The sequence below is a fragment of the Saccostrea echinata genome, unplaced genomic scaffold (assembly GCF_033153115.1).
Source record: "Saccostrea echinata isolate AGI-Se365-2 ecotype Australia unplaced genomic scaffold, CSIRO_AGI_Sech_v1 ptg000042l, whole genome shotgun sequence".
Taxonomy (NCBI): Eukaryota; Metazoa; Mollusca; class Bivalvia; order Ostreida; family Ostreidae; genus Saccostrea; species Saccostrea echinata.
The window spans coordinates 2,842,987-2,863,241 of NW_026889791.1; the positions used below are offsets into that span (position 1 = coordinate 2,842,987).

At 33.7% G+C, this 20,255-nt stretch overlaps 3 protein-coding genes across 3 annotated transcripts; 2 read left to right on the forward strand and 1 right to left on the reverse strand.

Moving 5' to 3' along the window:
• Positions 1-2,677: 2,677 nt before the first annotated feature.
• LOC133201159 (V-type proton ATPase subunit e 2-like) lies at positions 2,678-4,900 on the reverse strand. Its single transcript, XM_061336944.1, has 4 exons — positions 4,743-4,900; positions 3,720-3,767; positions 3,406-3,517; positions 2,678-3,247 (listed from the first exon to the last, which is right to left on the reverse strand). Exons 1-4 carry the CDS (start codon positions 4,853-4,855, stop codon positions 3,245-3,247), a joined length of 276 nt encoding a protein of 91 aa, XP_061192928.1. The 5' UTR covers positions 4,856-4,900; the 3' UTR covers positions 2,678-3,244.
• A 220-nt stretch (positions 4,901-5,120) lies between these two features.
• On the forward strand, positions 5,121-15,151 carry LOC133201060 (pyridine nucleotide-disulfide oxidoreductase domain-containing protein 2-like). Its single transcript, XM_061336862.1, has 16 exons — positions 5,121-5,305; positions 6,181-6,200; positions 6,389-6,482; positions 6,592-6,665; positions 7,954-8,100; positions 8,463-8,616; positions 9,023-9,084; positions 10,409-10,506; positions 11,946-12,087; positions 12,164-12,295; positions 12,415-12,487; positions 12,657-12,813; positions 13,174-13,325; positions 13,706-13,812; positions 14,010-14,130; positions 14,622-15,151. The coding sequence occupies exons 1-16, from the start codon at positions 5,161-5,163 to the stop codon at positions 14,690-14,692; spliced, it is 1,749 nt and encodes a 582-aa protein (XP_061192846.1). The 5' UTR covers positions 5,121-5,160; the 3' UTR covers positions 14,693-15,151.
• A 2,006-nt stretch (positions 15,152-17,157) lies between these two features.
• LOC133201062 (uncharacterized) lies at positions 17,158-19,624 on the forward strand. The gene is made up of 4 exons (XM_061336863.1): positions 17,158-17,542; positions 18,819-18,920; positions 19,044-19,103; positions 19,471-19,624. Exons 1-4 carry the CDS (start codon positions 17,195-17,197, stop codon positions 19,540-19,542), a joined length of 582 nt encoding a protein of 193 aa, XP_061192847.1. The 5' UTR covers positions 17,158-17,194; the 3' UTR covers positions 19,543-19,624.
• The last annotated feature ends 631 nt before the right edge of the window (positions 19,625-20,255 follow it).

Consider the following 20,255-nt stretch of genomic DNA (forward strand, 5'->3'; position numbering starts at 1 on the left):
CATCAGCAAAAAACATATGATTTATTGGCATAGTATCTAGATATGCAGAATATGTGCTTACATTTTTAAGATAATTCAAAAAATCATCAACAAAGATATTGAAAAGTGTTGGACTTAAATTATCACCTTGTTTGACTCCTCTATTAGCTTTAAATTTTTCACTCATTTGATTGTCCTTTTTACAAGAATAGTATGTATTTGTATACATGTCTGTCAAAAGTTTGAGAAAGTTACCACCAATACCCTTTTTATTCAATTTGTATAAAAGTGCAGATCTCCACACAGTATCAAATGCTTTTGAAAAATCTACAAAGTACACATATAAATTCTGTTTCTTTGTATAAAGATATTTGTTTACAAGTGTTTTTAGTACAAATATATATTGTCAGTGGTCCTATGACCTTTTCTAAATCCAGATTGATATTGACTTAGTAGATTATTTGACTCAAGATAATTATCTAAGCGTTTCTGTAGAAGGCCTGTAAAAAGTTTTCCTAAACAACTTGTAACACTGAGACCCCTATAATTGTTTGTATTATTAGGATCACCATTTTTGTATAATGATGTTATAAGTGAAAGGTTCCATTCTTTGGGCATTTTTCCATTTTTAAGTAGAATATTAAACAGTTTTGTAAGGACAGGTAAAAGGGTAGTATTGTTTGTTTTAATAAACTCATTTAAAATTAAGTCAGGCCCAGCACTTTTACCATTTTTCAGCTTTAAAATGCTTTGTTCTATTTCATCTTGAGTAAACAAAAAGTCTAATGGATTTGGTTCAGTATTTAGTTCAGTGTACTTGTATTTCAAGCTCTCTTCATCAGTATATTGAATGTTCAGTAAGGATTTGTAGTGGTCAACGAATTCTGAAATTCCAATTGTTTCTGCATTAGTTTTCTTTGATTTATTTTCTTTTATCTTATTCCAAAATTTACTGGAGTTTTGAGGCGAAAGCTTTGTAAGGACAATAAATAATAATAGAACAAAGTTTAGAAATATAAACCAAATCAGAAATCGCTGAAATTAGCATTTTTTAAAGATTATCATATTTCTGTATATAAAATGACGTACAAAAATGTGATATCTTAAAAAAAATGCTAATTTTGGCGATTTTTCTAAAATACTATTTTAATGAGTGTATTTAGACAGACATAGAAAAACGACTACAATACACAAAATACACCATCCTGAAACTAAGCATCTCTGTTCAAGACCTGTGCCAGCTATAGCTCTTGGGTGGAATGCTTTCACCTACTTGGCACCTGATCTCACTTCTGGTATTTTTAGGGGTCAATGTTTTTGTCCTGTATATGATTTTTATTGTTTTTAAGGATTTAATTAAGATTTTGGTTCTGTTAATTATCTTCCCCAGTTTCAATAATTTACATATATCAATAGCTCGATCACTGAATCTATTTATCAACCAGCTTCTAGGTGTCAGATGAATAGTAGCCTGGGTTCAGATATCTCAACTATAATAATTTCTTGTTTAAATTTTTTTTTATAATTTTTCAAACAGGTGAGGACAGGAAATAATGCCAAATTACATATATTTCCTCTTAAAGAAAGATAATCAGTAAATCTGAAGTGGCGACTTAAGTAAGACCAACATTTGGGATTTTGACCTAGCATTAAAATTTCCTGAGATTTTATGACTTCAATGCAGCCCAGAAATATATTTATATCAATGAGATTCATCACTGTCAAGAAATAGAAGGCTAATAAAATTCAAAATTATTATATTTCAGACCTTATTTTAAATTATCTGTAAGAATGAATTTTGAATACAATAGTACTTTTTGCAGTAACTAGAGAATTATTCACAATGCCTTGAGTCTGTCCAGATGGAGCATTAATTTTGTAGAAATCTAAATGCAACGATACAAAATCCTACTAACAAATTGTTTAAAATGACCAGTAATTTCTTTAATGTAATAGTTTCATAAGGCCTCTAAGACCTCTGGTTAACCATATCTCCAAGATTTTGATTATTGACCTCTTTTAATTTGCATCTTCTGCTTTTGTTAATCTATGTAATTAAGATGTAACAAATCCTACACACTCCAGTCTGATTAAAACTAGCCCCCTTCTCCTTTCACTCCTGATGAGTGAAAGGAGAAGGGGGCTGGTTTAAATCAGACTGTACACACCCTTACATAATAGAACAAAGTTTAGAAATATAAATCAATTAAGAGTGATTTCAAGAAAAAGTGCCAGATTCAGCACATATTTTTGCAAATAACCTGTTAATGGTGGAGTTGCCAATCTCTCTCATTTATGCTTCTGCTTAAATTCTGCATCATTTTCAGAAGAATCCATCCTCCCCCAATTATCAATTCAATAATTAAAGCACATAAATATACAGATCCTCCCCGGATTATCAGCCCTATGCAGGAAACAAGGGCCTGTTTTTACAAAAGAACTTATGACTAAGACTAAAGTGTAATTCTGCAAATAAAATTTTTTTTTAACATTTATTTGAAAATAATTTTAATCTTTTTATAAAGAATTTGAAAAATATATATTTATGCAAGCAATTTTTGACAGAATCATTTATTTTGCAAGATTTTACAATCAAAGTTTTTGGTCTCAGTCATAAGTTCTTTTGTAAAACAGCCCCAAGGATTCTTTCCTTTACACCCAAGGTAACATGTGACAAATAACAGAAAGGTTTGATTCATTATTCAACAAAATTTAATATATATTACCCATGTATATAAAACAATTCTTCTGTTTGTACATTTGTATAAATACATATACATGTACTACATGTTTTCAAAATCAGTACTTATTTACAACTCAAATTCTAATACATGCAAAATGCACATACTTAATGTCACATGATGATCTGTATGAAAAGGTGAAATGTAATCACACATGTCAAAAGAAAAGTACACTATTACAAATAAATCATTCATCAAGAATGAAATTTCAAATTCAAACTAATCTGAATTTTGCATATGTCATTCATTCATTGTTTTTATCCAACAGAGAACTTTTACCAGATACAGAACTAATTTATTTATAAAATTGAAGGACCTCAAATTATTCTTAATACAATGTAAATATCTTTACTTCAAAAAGCCTGGTAACAATATAAACACCCTATACAATGAAAAGAACCCAATTGATACAGTAAGTTCTGTACGGTCCACAGGAATGCGACTAGATGTATCGGAGGACTGCACAGTCTATGTACAACAGTCTAGGATATCATCACTAATCTAATGCTTCTGTATCTCAATAATCACTGAAATAGGAAAAAATGTATTTAACATTAAGTAATATATATACAGACCAACTTGCTGCATTTAGTACATCTTAATACACTTTATCTATGTCATTTCTATTCTAAGAACTGACCATTATGATACAAAATGTCTGAGTTTTGTGATTGTGGATGCTTACATTTGGATTTACTGGATTATTTTCCCACTCCGCCTGGATAAACGCTATCAAACCAGAATCCAGCTGAGGCCCAATCAATGGATTCAATTGGAAAAGGAACGCACATAACCAGCTACAAAAATATTTAAATTGGTCATGTATTTGTATTTCATAACATATAATGAAGTAATACAAAATCTGTGGATTATGAAGGATTTTTAATTTTACTATTCAAAAATAAAACTTGAGGAATATATTTTTCTTTGGTCTTAAGCTCAGTCAAGTAAATGGGTTGATAACGTGTGACAGACAAAGTTATCTCTACATCTACTTACAAGAGATAGCAACAAGCAGCTGTCATCATTAACATCAACTGCACAATCCTGAAAAATATATAAAACATTTGCAAATAACTTTTTCATTTGTACAAATTATTTAAACTCATAAATGAATCTTAAAAGGAAATTCAGAATTAAAAAATCAATGATTTTGGCATTAAAGAAGGATTTCATTGGTGAATATACTAATGTCTAAAGTAACTCTCTACATCCATGTGTGTTCTGTTAACACTAATGCAATGTTCCTCCACATTCTCCTCCCCGACAGTTTCAAATTGAATGAGGGAAAAACTTGTACAACTTCATATCTATGGGGAGGTTAAAATATTACAGGTTTAACCCTCCTCTACAAACATCCATATGAAAAGCCAAGGCTTTGTCAGAAGATAATGATCAATTGAAGTGCAATTGAGGAAGTTGACACTTTTGTCTATCTAGGGACAACTGTGAGCAAAAAAGGATGGGCAGACAAGAGTATGGAGAAGACGGGATCATGCCAGAGACTCTCCAAGATATGGTAAACATCCAACTTTCAAGAAAGACTTAATTGCTGTTGGCTGACAGAACAGCTTTATCATGGACATCTCAGCGATGAAAGAAGCAAGGACAACCACAGGAAAGGAAACCATGGAAGGAATGTAGTAAAGGGAAAACACCTTAGATTTCTATCGTGGAGTAAAGCCGCGCCATGAAAGCTACAGACAGATCAGAACGGAAAGGGCTTATCCATTCCTACCCGATTCTCCACATGGAGAGATGGAATTGAAATCAGTTTTTTTTAGAGGAATTTCGAATATTCAATAATTGAATAATAATTGTAGTAATTAAGAACAGACCAACATTCTCAAAATTATTGACCTTTTTCGTTAACAGTGAAAATATCAAATCCAAGTCAATATCTGAATTCAACGGAATTCCTCATCATATGATTCAAAGCAAAGTAGGAAGACCTCATAAGGCTCAAGAAGGAAGCTAGATGTGTGAATTACTAGTTTAAGAGGCAATATAATTTTGTATTACCCTTTGTTTGGCGACCCTCGCATTAGGAAATGTACAATTATTGGTAGTATAATGCCCACAACTCCCCAGAACCCTGTCATGATCACTAGCGGTAGTGCCTTACGATCCACCATCTTGACGATTTGAGAATGTTGACAGGGATCGATCACATGATTTAAAGCAGTGGGTAAAATGAGGTCGAAATAAACTTTCAAAAATAAATATGGAATTATTATGATCTAGACATATTTCCCTTTACTCCCTTAAAAATCGTGTGTTTTACTGAGTTGTTGTTATTGTTGTATAATTATACAAAAATGTTGTTAACATCACATTACGTTCTTTCCCTAGTTTTACAGTGTTCCATTAGAAATAAATAAAAGTCACATGACCTAGAAATGGCAGCCTCCTAGGATCAACATCTACAAACCGTCAAACAATGCATTTTAGACGTTTTCTTGGTTATGCATTAAAAGAGCAGAGAAATTTGAAATGCTATAATTTCTTTCGTCATTTTTCCACTGCTTCAACAAACTTTAGTTCAAAAGAGTCTTCGGCCTACGATGTAATTGTGGTTGGTGCAGGTATGAAGAAAAATCATTGCGTCATTGATTCATGTTAGAAATCATGTTACAGTTACAGAGCCAATCATTACATCCGGGTAGATTGCGAAATAGGAATAAATGCCAGTGGATTTTGAGAAACGTTTGATTACACTGAGTGGGATCATGGGGTTATAGACCTATAATTCCAATGGTTAATTTCACATGGACATTATATACAGATGTACACAAAACAAGGGTCAGATAAACTACAATTTATTTGCGAAGAAACTTTCTACTTGCAAAAATCAGGAATGTATATACTAATGGGAAAGGCAAATTCTTTAGCGCCATGTTTATTTGACCAAAATGTCTAACACAACACTACAAATTTTTCAAACTACATTTATTCCTAGTAAAAAGTTGTTTTCGGATAAATGTACTTTATTCTTTTTGTTAATTGGAATGAAGTTTTAATAAATTTCAAAGCAAACACAGCAAAATAATTTAAATCTAAAGCAAACAACCACCAAATATGGCGAATTATCAGAAATATGACCGATCAGGGGCATATGTGTTGATTTCGAAATAAAATTATACTAAGATTATGAGTATATAAACAGTGTTATCAACAAATATTGAATAATTTTTTGACAGATAAATTAAGGTTTTGTTCTGAGGTTATATTTGATAGCATTAGAGACATATTTGACTTACAAAATCCTGCAACTTAGGAGATATTGCAAACTTGCCTATCCCGTTAGCAAACGTCCCTGCAAAAATATTGTCCCATAGTATTTAGTATTGTAATTTTTCTGTCAATAAAATCAGGTAATTGCTAGTTATAGATGTTTCATTAAAGTATAAATGCAAATGATTATAAGTAAATTATATTTACGAAAATTTAATCATTTTAGGTCACAATGGATTGGTGTCTGTAAGTATTGCAAATAATTAGTTCAAAATTTGGTGCACAATTGACTTATAACTTATAATATTTGCTTTGGATGTAAATATAGATTAAAAGAGAAAAAAAGCTAATTGTCTACTAGGAAGAAACCTATTGAATACTTGGTATTAATAACTTACCTATTTAAATAACGAATTATGTAATAAAATTTGTAGGCAGCATATTTAGCTAAAAGTGGTTTGCGTGTCTGTGTGCTGGAGAGACGTCATGTCATAGGAGGCGCTGCTGTCACAGAAGAAATTGTGCCAGGTTTTCAAAATTTTCATTTTGTAAAAACATAATCTTATTTATTCATTTCAAATTTTGTATCAGTTTTTTTGCAAAGTAATCATTACATGCATTATTTCTTATGTTGCAGGTTTTAAATTTTCGAGGGCATCTTATGTGTTAAGTTTATTGAGACCAAAGATTGTAGACGATCTGGAATTAAAGGTAAATCAGACAGCAAGTACTATAAATGTAATTTGAAAAATATTGGTCAGGATTAAATTTAGTTTCTTTTGTTGATATCTTCTATAAAGCGTATAAAATTCCTAATGAAATTTTTAATATGGTTGCATATATAATGTGGTTCTTTTATAAAACAAGTCACAAGGGAATTAAGTCTTTGTGTGTATCACAAATCAACAAAATTTTATCCCCAGGAGAATATCTCCTTCTACATTATTATTTTTCTACCTTTTAAGTTATAACATTTAACGATTGGAAAATAAGGACCGAAATTTTATATGTTAAATTTAAAGTAACAAATGATATACATGTACTGTGTACATGCTTATTTTTGCTTTTTCATGCCTGAGAAAAAAATTGCCAGTTTTTAATTCACCCAGAAACAGTTGTGTTAAAGAGATAATTCTGTCCTCTTTTTATTGGCTGCATTTTAAATTCTCCCTCTTGCAAATTTAGCAGAAGGGGTGAAAATAAAACAGGGGTGAAAATTTCCCTGTATACAGTATATCAAGCTTTGAGCAGGCTGGTAATTATTACATGTACATTGAAATGATAGTATGACTGTTTGTAATGATTTTAGTTAGCCTCTTTGTTGAAGTCAAAGACAAACAGGTAAATACTCAGTATTGTTACCAAACTCCCTGATATTAAAAGGAAGAATACTTCTAAGTCACAAGAAAATGCATATGGAGTTTTATGGACCAAGCTTTATTATATGTTTGGTGGATCAAAGAAAGGCAACATTAACCTAACATGCTTGTTATGTATATTTTTAATAGTCGTGCTTTGCCTGTGATCTACATGTACATGTATGTGTATATCTTCTTGATGGGAAATGATATTAAAAATTTTAAAGGAATGAAACCATTTCCAAGTAACTTTATTCCCATTATGAATCAGATTGGTCTTACTGTTTCCCTTAGGGACACAGACTTAAGAGTTTTACCTGGGATGCTGTATACCAATGTGTGTAACTTATATTCTTCAAATATATTTCAAAGTAATGCTTTCAAGCAAGACCTGTCCTGGAGAATTTTAAATTCAAATTTGACTAATTTTACATGGATGGTTTGAAAAGAACCTGTTTGTGACTACTATGTGCTTTTCAGGTCATGGTCATGGCTACCGATCAATTGCTCATTAGAGTTTCTCCAATATGTTAGAGAATAAAAAAAGTCAATCACAGTGTGTGAATGATGAAACATACAACAGCAACTGGAGACGTATATGATATACATGTGCAATTTCATGTTTGATTCTCTAATTTTAGAAATATGGACTGAAAGTTTACCTACGAAATCCTAGCTCTTATACCCCATTGTTGGGGAAAACAGGCAAAGGTTCCTCACTAACTCTTGGACCAGATCATGCAGAAACTTACCGACAGATCGCACAATTTTCTGAAAAAGATGCAAAAGTAAGTTTCTGATGGATATTTTACTTTCTGTATGACAGTCCAAGTATGTGAACATTGTGTGTTGAAATCATTCTATTGGATGGGTGAAGAAGGGATGGAATTTGAAGAGGGAGAATTGATTTGGCTGCATGAGTATAATAAATTAAATATATATATAATCACCTGGTTGATAGATTAGTTTGTACATGGAAGTGCAGAGTTCAGGGTTTGAATCCTTGGCAGATCTCTATGTTTTCTCCTTTTAATGACAAAAAGGAATCATGATAAATGACTTTATTTTTCAATATGTCTAGTGAATAACACTTAAACAAGGACTTCTATAAAAATATGATTAAAATAAATTTTCTACCATTTAACTACAGAGTTTTGTTGAATATGAGAAGCAGCTTGATGACATTGTAACAGCCATTGACCCGCTGTTGGATTCTCCTCCCCCGTATCTTCCAAGTTTGACCAGCGGAAAACTAAGAGAAACATTGAAAACATTACCAGCTATCAAAACTCTGCTAAAATCCTGTATGTATTATACCTTCATTCTGGAGAAAACAGTAAATTACCGTATAAGCAGAATTTTTAGCGATGATTCAATTTTGGCATTATTGCTGAGATCGCTAAAATTGAATACCGCTAACAATTTATTCCATATTGGTTGTTATATGCTATTTCTCTTGACATTATGAAATCAATAAAATTACTTCTTGCTAAAAATATATACCAATTTTTGGGGATTAATCACTAAATTTGCATCCCACTAAAATTTCCACTTATACGATATACATGCATGTATGTAACAGTTCTACAGATTTATATATACAAATTTATATATAAAGATGTACTTTAATGAAACAGATTAAGTCAGAGTGAATTTTCTTCAACATATTAGAAGTAAGAATTGTAAGGTAGCTGCTATTTTTTGTTGCAGTAAAGACATTAGGAAAAGATGGTGATGCTTTTTATGAATTGATGACAGCCCCCACAACAAAGGTACTGTACTGCTTATAGGTTCATTGTTGTATAAAAAAGGAATAAAGACATTTGGTTTTATTGCTGATACCTTATAATAAACCCAAGGAGGTATAGCGCCATTTGCTGGGGGCCTCACAACAAATATATGGTTTTTCTCGTAACCCACAACTAATGTCTATCTGTTTACTTGATGATGGTCCATGTTTACTTGATGATGGTCCATGTTTACTTGATGATGGTCCATGTTTACTTGATGATGGTCCAGAGGGTCCTTTACCAGAACTGTGGCCCCTCAGTACAAGTACTGTATCAATACTTTGGCCTATACAACATAACAACATCCCTATACAACATACCAACATCCCTATACAACATACCAACATCCCTATACAACATAACAACATCCCTATACAACATAACAACATCCCTATACAACATAACAACATCCCTATACAACATAACAACATCCCTATACAACATAACAACATCGTATCTCTACTGGTTGCTCCATGTAAAGAAGTTGTATTGCTGGTGGTTCCCTAATAAATATATTATATCCTTTATTATTATGCTTCCTGTCAGTTTGTCTCTATATAATCAATACCCAACTATTTTCGCATAGTGTTCTAAGGATTTATATATCGTAAGCATACTATGTCGAAATAGTGCACGGCTGTCTTTTCTAGAGAAAATGTAATTAGCACCCACGCTGGGGATCGAACTCACGATCTGGAGAACGTCAGTCCAACGCGTTACCGATTACACCACAAACACCGCTGCTTTACGGAATGTATTTTCAAGTATATAAACGTAGTTTTTATACATTTGTCACAAAACAAGAAATAAATGAATATAATTTCTAAAAGACTGATATTATTGATAAGGATCTTAAAGATAAATTCTCTAACAAATAATCGAATTTATCAGTAACCAAAATTGCAACGTAACATGAACTGGTTCTTCGGAGTCAATAAAACGCTTTTTGATATAACGCTTGATTAAAGAATGTTCAAGAAAATTTTCATTTAGATTTAACGTCTGCAAACAGGTTTGGGATTGAGAATTTAATTAAATTGTCGTATACAAACAACAGTCAGCATAATAATTATAATAGTGTTATTATTTGGATGTACTATGCCGAAATAGTAGTCAGGGTTTGACACATAGTGCACTCGCCTCCGGCTCGTGCACCATGTGTCAAACCCTGACTACTATTTCGGCATAGTACATCCAAATAATAACACTATTATATAATAAATAGTTGCTCTACAACAATAATATTTAAATCTGCTAACTATCAGATGCTGTACTTACTAAAAGAGAATGATTTGTAACATTTCAGATTTTGAATAGATGGTTTGAGTCGGAGCCCCTAAAGGCCACACTGGCCACAGATTCTGTTATAGGAGCCATGATGTCCCCCGAATCACAGGGCAGTGGGTATGGACTTATAATTCCTAGACATATTTGTCCATCTGAAATATCATTATTGTTTTAAAATATATGCAGATGATCTTTATAAGCACTGGGTTTTATTATTATTTTTAGCATAAATAACAAAAGATGTTTACCTTACAAGTTGTTAAAGGTAATGTTAACTATCAAGATGTCAACAGTTGTGTTTTTATGTACGTTATGTAGAATTTTGAGCAAACTGATACTGGTACAGTACCAGTATGCATGTACCTGCATGTGTTAGTGGTTAGATTTGTGAAAATGGTTGCTTGTTTGTTTATTTTTATCCCGTACTTCTGCTAAATATGTGAGTTATTATTTTGGGTCTGTCTATCCATCTGTCTCTACGTCATTCTGTAACACCTGAGTTTCTGGATGATATCTCTAAAAATCCTTTGGGTTTTACAATGAAATTTTATATCATAATTCCCTATGACATAAAGAAGACCCCAATTGATTTCAAGGTCAAAAGGCGAAAGGCCAACATCAAAAATTCTTTTTTTGCATAAAATGGTTTCAAAATGATAATTTAAGTTTTCTTTGAACTTTTTCAATGAAATTTTATATCACATCTCCTCATGACTCAAAGAAGACTTTAATTGATTTTGAGATCAAAAGTTCGAAGATGCTAGGTCTGAAATTTATTTACATCATAAAATGGTTTCCAGATCAAACAATCATGTAATATGAGTTATGTAATAAAACTTAAGATGAGTCTCTTTAACTTAAGAAAGAAACATAAATTCTCAGAATTAGCCTGTTGTATTTTTTTGTATTTTAATGTAAATGAAATGCTTGCATGCATGTCAGTTAGAACAGTTTTTGACTGGAAATGTCTTAGACCTCTTTGTTATTTAATTCTTTACATCTCTGATCGCACCATCCTAAAAACGACAGGGGTCCTGAATCCACTCTTGTCTGTGGGACTTCTCACAAACTTCATTCATTTTTTACAGACTGGCTGCAGCGACATCTTCTAAATATATAAATGTAATTTGATCCCTAGCTTATACCGGTATTTGTACTTTGATCACACACTGCATACAATATGCGCTCTATGGGTCATAAAGGTTGTTGTACTGTCTCTGAACAATATGGTAAACCTCATGGTCAAAGCAATTATTGCACAGAAGGTGTCATGATTGACTCTAGCTTAAATTAGTACATAATTTTACAATATTTTCTTGTCTAAATATGTCTTGATTTGTAATTTATTCCCTCCTGTTAATTTTTAAAACTTTGATGTGATGCAAACAGGAAAAAAAACTTATTTAACCACTAAGAAATAATACATAGGCATAATGCAAGTTACTGACCTTTGATATTTTTCACTATGTCATAGAGTGATTAGAGGCTTCATATGTTTTTAGATGGGGTCACATGACCCTGTCTATTATTAAATTAATGTAATTTTTGTATTGAAGATATGTCCTTCTTCATCATGTGATGGGTAGTTTGGAGGGAAAGAAGGGAGCATGGGGATATGTGGAGGGGGGCATGGGGGCAGTGTCACAGGCCATCTGTAACTGTGCAATGGACCACGGAGCTGATATCTTCACAAGTAAGGTAAGAGAAAACACAGAAATAGATTATACAAGACATTCAGTGTCAAACAGATTTAATAAATGATTACTTTTCTCAGCCAGTGAAAGAAATTCTTACAAAGAATGATGCCGTCCAAGGGGTCGTGTTAGCAGATGGTAAAGAACTTCACTCCAAAGCAGTGATATCTAATGCAAGTCCAAAGATCACATTTCTTGATCTCATTGAAAAGGTAAATTTTTATCTGTAGCTCAGCTGATTGAACGTGATAAGAGAACTTGCCCTTGGAATCAATCTCTAATGCAAGTTATAATTATTCACATAATAATATACATATTTATATTATTTTAGAACAAACTCCCCAAAGATCTAGTGGACAGTGTGAGAGCTTTTGATTTTACCTCCCCTGTAACCAAGATCAATGGTGAGTCATCGATCTCCATTTCATTATCTTCTTTTTTCATTGGGCAAATGAAATTTAAAAGTTATATTATAAAGATCCATTCTGATACTTGTACATTTTTTTTATTAATTAACAAAATATACACAGCATAAAATTTTGATATGGCTTGATCTGTTTTGTTTATAAATAGTTGCCTTGAGCAGACTACCAGATTTTACGGCTGATCCTAATGTACAGAAGAACGAACCAATGCCACATCATCAATGTACTATCCACCTTAACTGTGAACACACCCAGCTAATCCATGATGCATACCTGGATGCTCAGTTAGGAATGTACTCCAAAAAGTAAGCTGTTTAGCATTGTAGGTCTTGTTAAAAATTTGGCAAACCTCAAAATTTCAAATGTGGCAGGACTGTCAGAAATCTTTTGAGATATCCAAGAGTTTGAGATAATAGAAGTTGAAACTTGTATTCTAATGAGGTTTGCACCATCAACTCACTTCCGCATATCCATATGGTGTTCAAGATATTGAAAAGTGAATGATGTTCACTGTATGTTCCAAGTACATTTATTATTTTAATCTAAAACACTTTTCTTGTAACTTACACATTTTGCAGATAAATTACACAATGTATGTAAAATTCATTTTTGTGACAATATCTCATTGTGAACATAATTCGTATGAAATTGGGTACATGATTCAGGCCTATGATTGAAATGGTGATTCCGTCCAGCAAGGACCCTACCTTAGCGCCCCCTGGAGCTCATGTTTGCCTCATGTTCACACAGTATACACCCTATCATCTCAAGGGGGAAGGATGGACAGAGCAGGATAAAAATGCTTATGCTGATAATGGTAATTGGGATGTTTTAGATTTCAGTTTGTGTAGGATCCTTCAGTTGGTAAGTAGTACTGAAAAATGTCGCCTACTAAGCTTATTTTTTTATCGGTAAGAAAGGTGTTATTTAATACTATACACAGGGAAATTTTGGCCTCCATTTTATTTTCATCCCTTTCATTATACAGTGGGTGAATTCAAAGTGGGACAAATTCAACAGAGACAGTGATCTCTCTTGTAACAATTGTGGCTGGGTGAATTTAAAATGGAGCAAAATCATTTGAAAGTTTGATAGGGCAAAAATAACACAAGGCAAAAATAACTCTGTATACAGTATTTCACACAAACAATGGAAATAGACTGCATGCAGACATGTTTGTTAATTTTGTCTTGATAGTATTTGATATTGTGGAGCAGTATGCCCCTGGCTTTAAGGAGAGTGTTGTGGGAAGGGACATACTGACCCCACCAGATCTGGAGCAGGTGTTTGGATTGACAGGTGGGGTAGGTACAATGATTTTACATCTCTGGGTGAGGGGGGGGGGATAGATTTTCATCTGTGTGCCCATTGCCTTAGGAGGGGAGAATTAACATGTCTGAAAGTTTTATTTTTAACTGTTTTGAATAATAATCAAATAACTTCTTTCAGCATTATGTGTGCATATTCTAAAATATTATTTCTGATTTTTTTTGGCTTCTAGAATATTTTCCATGGTTCCATGTCGCTAGACCAGCTGTTTATGACCCGCCCCACAAGTCAGCTGAGTAATTATAGGACCCCCTTAAAAGGGTTGTATCTTGGAGGGAGTGGAGCTCATCCAGGTGATTTAAATAAGACTTTAATCTCCTATGACCACTTGACTTCTCTCTCTCTCTCTCTTTCTCTCTCTCTAGCATTTTTCTTTCTATTATCCTCACCTCTTTAATGTGAATTTGATTTAAAGTTCATAATCCCTTTGTTCACGCATGGTTTTCCCAAAAGAAATGTATTTTATAAGTAAAATGCAAAATTTTGGCATGGCTTGAGGGGAAAAATTGGTCAAAAAAGAATTCAAACTTAACAAATTTATAAAGCAATAATAAAATTTTATCCCATTAAGAGTTATCTCTCTTATCGGAGTAACAATGAACCTTAAGGTGATGGTTCTGATAGGCACAGTCATTAATTGTAATTTTATTTCCCATCTTTAAATACCAGTAATTTTAATTTATAAGAATTCAATCCAAATGTGTACATGTAGTTTCATCTGTTCATTACAATGAAGGTGTTTGCTTAGTGCTTAAGATAATCTGAATTTTGAATTCTTTTACAGGTGGTGGTGTGATGGGGTCTCCAGGAAGACTAGCAGCCCAAACTCTGCTATCTGACTTCAAAAAACTATAATTTTCAAACACTTAACAGTGTTAGGATGAGTGTTAGGATGACTAGCAGCTATCCAAGACTCTGTTATCCAACTTCAAAAAATATCCCCAACATTTCACAGTGTCGAGATGACTACGGTAAAAGCCAAGAATCTGCTATCAGACTTCAAAAAAATATAATCCTCAATAACTTCACAATGTCAGGACAACTAGCTGCCAAGACTGTGTTATCCATCTTCAAAAAATTATAATCCCTAAAGTGGCCTAAACACTTCACAGTGTCAAAAGTATTAAACTCACTTCTGAATGAATTTTATCATGTACTGTATGTCACACGGTCCTCACACACATATATATATATTCTTTAACTTCAATGTATTATTGATTCCAATATAATACATTGTAATAGAATTTGCAATGTTCATTTTTTACTCTGACTAATCAACAGTTTGACTTCTGTTTCTTCATTCTAGGAATTTAATGTATACCGTTAATTATTTCATTATGATGCATTAGAGCAAAATGAAGATAATAAATGGATCAAAAACTCAATAAACTAACAATCAGTTCATTTTTTTTGCATACATGTATGTGTGTAATGGATTGGGTCATGTATTTAGGGGTCCCAAGTTCGATTCCAAGTTACATAATTTGGTGCAGTGACCAGGATCCTGGACTTGCAGGCGGGAGTCCTGCCGGGGGGCAAATGGGAACTTGGGTTGTGTTGTTAAGGACAAAGAAAATGTAAGGAGGGAGGAATGTAGTGGTTTGGGCTGTGGATATCGGCCTGGATAGTTCAGTTGGTAAAGCACCTGACTAGTGATACAGAGGTCCCAGGTTCGATTCCCAGTTTAGCTGTACATTTTCTCCTTTCCTTTTAAATAATTTGGTTTTGTGACCAGGATCCTGGACTTGCAGGTGAGAGTCCTGCCCAGGGGAAATGGGTTGTGTCTTGGAGTTTGAAGATAATTTGAGGAGGGAGGAATGTAAATGGTTTGGGTGGTGGATATTGGCCTGGATAGCTCAGTTGGTAGAGCACCTGACTGGTGATACAGGGGTCCTTGGTTCGATTCCTGGTCCAGCCATAAATTTTCTCCTTTACTCTTACGCATGCACATATATACGAGCTACATGTACGTATTGGTACTCGGACAAAAGTTATCACAAGTCGGAACATATTTTGGCAGTAAGAGAAAATACCAACCATCACCTTCCTGCAAACATCTGCTTCAGACTAGCTTATGTGGCTGGCTTTGAATTAAAGAGTCTACAAACTTGCTGCATCCGTGAGATTATTTACTGTATGAAAATTAGAAACATTGAAATCTCTGGATATGGAAACCTTGCTGCAAAAATTATATCTTATGGGTCTGCTAGAAACAATTGCAAAAAAACTTGCAGCTGCATACAACTACTGGGAATTAGAATTATATATTTATATGTGATCATGGACATGTATGTTACTATGAAGATAGATTCCTGATGTGATCTTAATGAAGGCCTGTTTTGCAAATTGAAGTTTTAGTCATGTTGCATCTGCAAATAGCATTCTATTTATATGATTCTTTCCTGGGAAAGGGGGGTATAATTCAAATTCCAGTGGATAAAATAGTTTGTTTTATTCTATTTTCATGTGATGTGATAAATATCTGCGTTTTATAACGTTTTAAAGATTTTAACGAGTTATAAAAATGATATATCACCGTTTGGGATCTCGAGGAACGACTTGACTTTACCGGTCCCCAGAAAAACGCGCTAAAATATAGTGTCGCCGTAGGCGACTTCAATATATATGAGATCGCGTGAGCGATCGAAAAAAATTTAAAATATGAGGTTTTAAGCCTTTTTGACCCCAAAATCGAATTCTACGGTTAAAATTTTAGTTTAAAACTTCGTTTTTAAACGAAGTTTTTAACCTCGTTCTCTGAAAAAAAGTAATAACTATTGTTTATTCAGTGAAAAGGAGACACAAAATAATTGTGAACGGAGCGCGTGCGGCGCATGCTTAGTGCCGTTTCTTTTGTACTTAGCCATTTTTTTCATGTAAACAAACCAACGAGATGTCGTTGAAGCTGAATTAAGATCTTGCAAAAAATACAGATGCAACTGAATTTCTTAATTAATCTAAAAGAACAAGACACTAACCCTAATCTCTCAGATGGTATGCGAGGACTAACCCAAATCTCCCAGGCGGATGCTAGACTAACCCATGTGCGAGGACTAACCCTAATCTCTCGGATGGATGCGAGACTAACCCTAATCAGTTGAAAACTTATGGAAGGACTAACCCTAATCTTTCAGGTGGGTGCAAGACTAACCCTAACCAGTCGAAAAATGTGCAAAACCAACCCTTATCAGTTGAGTGACGTAAGTCTTACGTCATAGTGCAATGAGCACGCGGATCTTGCGGATCTGGGGACCGGTAAAGTAAAGTCTACCCGATCTCGACATTAATCCGGATTTTATTTTCACACTCAAGAAGGTTTTCTCATTTATAGTGTATGCACAACATCCTGCCTGAAAAATGGCAAGGTTATCGGAACCAAGGTTTGCCTCCGCAGGAGGAAAATTTATTCCTATCAAATTCAGACAAAACACCTTGCCAATTTCGGATGCAGAGAAGATATTTAAGTTTAATGGCAGTCAGTTCCCACCATTTAATATTGAACACCTTCCGTATGAGCGGGATAGATTGGGTGAGAAAATGTCAGCAGAGGATCGGATGCGACGAAAGATCTGGTTGCAAGACCAAGTGTTAGCGAAAGGTGAACCGAGGATGGAAGTTCGGCCAAAAATTCAGCCAACAAGTGCGATCAGAAAATTTTATCAGTTTCCTGGAAACATGCTGGAGGGATCACTGTCCAAAGTAATGGTAAGCAGCTGAACTTTCATAGAAGTATGAAGATGTAGTTAGTTAGGTATTCCCTATTTAAGCATTCGTTAAATGTTGAAAAAGACTATATGCCAACCACAAATAAGGTAACTATACAAGAGGCTTATGGGTTGCAACGCTTACCTGAGGTGACTATGTCCTTCTTTTCTTCATCACTAGATTCTTTTCCATATCGGTTTTTATTTGTAGTGGTCATAAGTATCCTTTTACTACTTCTACATCAAAACATTCCCCACATAATTATTAATAGCCTTCTTGGGCATGAAATTGAGATCACTGAAAATATCATCTATTTAACCTGCCGTTTCGGGTGGCAAGACAAATGGGTCAAATATGCTTCATGCACAACTGATACATAGTTTTGTTGTAGAAGTAGTAAATGAATATGTTAAGAACACACAGTTAGTAATATTTGGAGACGGCAGCTTAAATGTACAGAGATATAAATCGAGAAATGGCTTACTTTTTTGTGCGCAATAAATATACACTTTTCACACTGGATGGCACTGTAGCTTTCTGGTTATCCATCCTAATTTTTTAGACCTGAAGCGAGCTACAGACTCGCAGCAAGCCAAATCTCAGCTGAGATTACAGATCCACCCATTGAGAAAAAGTGTGCACAAGAAAGTGTGCATGGTTCTCAAGTTAGTACATCTCCATATAAATGTAAAAGGAGAGGAGAAAGATATGACGGACCAGACCAGATTTGAACCAAGGCCCCTTGAATCTTTAGTCAGGTGCTCTACCAACTGTGCTATCTGGCCACCGGCGATCGACCCCGTCTGACCACCACAAACACACATATATATAATCCAAAGTATGAGAATAATTAATTGAAACTGTTATATTGGCGTTCTGTTATTTTTTATTATATATATATAATATATATATTTAGGCTGTCATCTTCAGGCACTTCATGAAATATGCCTACGTGACAAGTCTTAGTGATTTACACACCAATAACTCACACAAAACTTAAAAACATTCCGTAATAAGACAACCATCTGTCATATATGAGTTTTTAAAACTTCCCTGGTTAGGTCGCTCAATACATGTTTGACTGGTTTTTTTTTGGGGGGGGGGGGGGGGGTATTTTATAATTTTGTTAGGGAGCAAAAAATCAAAGGATTTAATGGCAAAAATGTCCTTGCCAATATTTTCTTAATATTTGTATCTCTAAGGGTTCCTTTTTAAAACAATCAAGATCATATTATGTATGCAGAAAATGTACATTAAATAATGGTATTTGTTTCAGAGTCCATGGCTTGCAAAGAATTTGAGAGTGTTAGCTACTCGTTCTGTCAGGGCATATGTTGTTGCTTTTGGGTTATTGTACTGGGCTAAATACCACAGCAAGGTAGGATCAGCATACTATACTGTTGTAGAGTCATATTAAATCATAACAGTGGGTTGGTCTTCAAATGTTATTGTAAGAGTAGTATCAGCAATATAATACAAGAATTTTTATTTTTTGGTACAGTCATGGGAGAAGAAAAAAGGATTCTATATGTATACACGTGACGGAACAACTTTCTGGAAGGTATGGATATTACACAGTTACATGTATTTAATGTCTGATCAGTCAATGGACCAGAATATTTTTCCCAAGGTGCTGGGAAAAGCTTAATGTATTTTATTGCCCGAGGCCAACAGCCGAGGGCAAAAGAACACATTGAGCTGTTCTCAGCACCAAGGGAAAAATATTCTGGTCCCTTGACTTATCAGACAATAAATAACTGTTTTTTACCTAAAATTATAGTGTGTATATGGGTACTGCCGGTCCAAATTTGCACACTATTGACGGGCGGTCAGTAGATCGCTGGTCTGAAAGTGTGTTTACAGTATGTAGATGTAACCTCAAACCTGTTTATTATTTGATTAATTTATGTAATATTTCTAATATGCAGGATTTAAAGTACAAGGACTCACATGAATATGCAGATTATGGATTCAAAGAAAGAAATGTGCTAAGACAGTAGTGGAAATGACATTGAAGAAATTAGAAGTGTTGTACATATGGATTCTTATTCAAAGTTTACTTCAATAAAAAAAATATTTAAACTTCTGTTTTCACATCTTTTTTCATGACATGTAGGACATGCATATTGTTTGTTTTTATAATTTTTTGATGCTATAGCAATTTACAGATTGGATCATAACTCATATAAAAAAAAAAACAATATTTCAGAAAGGAAGCTTTATCTTGAAAGGCATAAAGCAAGAACTATTATAATCTTGACCATGATGACGAATGAAATGATAGTTATTACGTTTTCTTCATATTGAAAATACAGTTACCATAACTTGAAAAGCTTTTGACTATGGTTTGGATGGTGCATACCATGTCATGCTTCAGATGATGCATGTGACCTCTATGTGTCTAATTACATATGTGGGCTGTGGATACCAGCCTGGATTTAAGGAGAGAGGAATGTAATGGTTTGGACAGTAGATATAGCCTGGATAGCTTTTGGGACAGGGTGGGACTTTTTTTTTTTGTCAACAAATAATGATTCCATAGGTATATTATTTGATACTCAATAAGCTTTAAATAATGTTATTCAAATTTTTAGAAGCATACTGGTAACATATTGTTAACAAGTATCAAACAAAAATATGAGTGAAAGGGGGAATCTCAATTTTCTTGTTTTAGCTTGAAATATAGAAAATTAAGTTATTACACTTTGACCCA

Coding starts and splice junctions, on each gene's coding strand:
- LOC133201062 (XM_061336863.1), top strand. CDS start 17,195: ATGGCAAGGTTATCGGAACCAAGGTTTGCCTCCGCAGGAGGAAAATTT. Junction 17,543..18,818: donor GATCACTGTCCAAAGTAATG/GTAAGCAGCTGA, acceptor TATTTGTTTCAG/AGTCCATGGCTTGCAAAGAA. Junction 18,921..19,043: donor GGGCTAAATACCACAGCAAG/GTAGGATCAGCA, acceptor TTTTTGGTACAG/TCATGGGAGAAGAAAAAAGG.
- LOC133201159 (XM_061336944.1), bottom strand. CDS start 4,855: ATGGTGGATCGTAAGGCACTACCGCTAGTGATCATGACAGGGTTCTGG. Junction 3,768..4,742: donor CGAGGGTCGCCAAACAAAGG/GTAATACAAAAT, acceptor TATATTTTTCAG/GATTGTGCAGTTGATGTTAA. Junction 3,518..3,719: donor GCTGCTTGTTGCTATCTCTT/GTAAGTAGATGT, acceptor ATATTTTTGTAG/CTGGTTATGTGCGTTCCTTT.
- LOC133201060 (XM_061336862.1), top strand. CDS start 5,161: ATGCATTTTAGACGTTTTCTTGGTTATGCATTAAAAGAGCAGAGAAAT. Junction 6,666..7,953: donor TAGACGATCTGGAATTAAAG/GTAAATCAGACA, acceptor CTCTAATTTTAG/AAATATGGACTGAAAGTTTA. Junction 9,085..10,408: donor TGACAGCCCCCACAACAAAG/GTACTGTACTGC, acceptor GTAACATTTCAG/ATTTTGAATAGATGGTTTGA.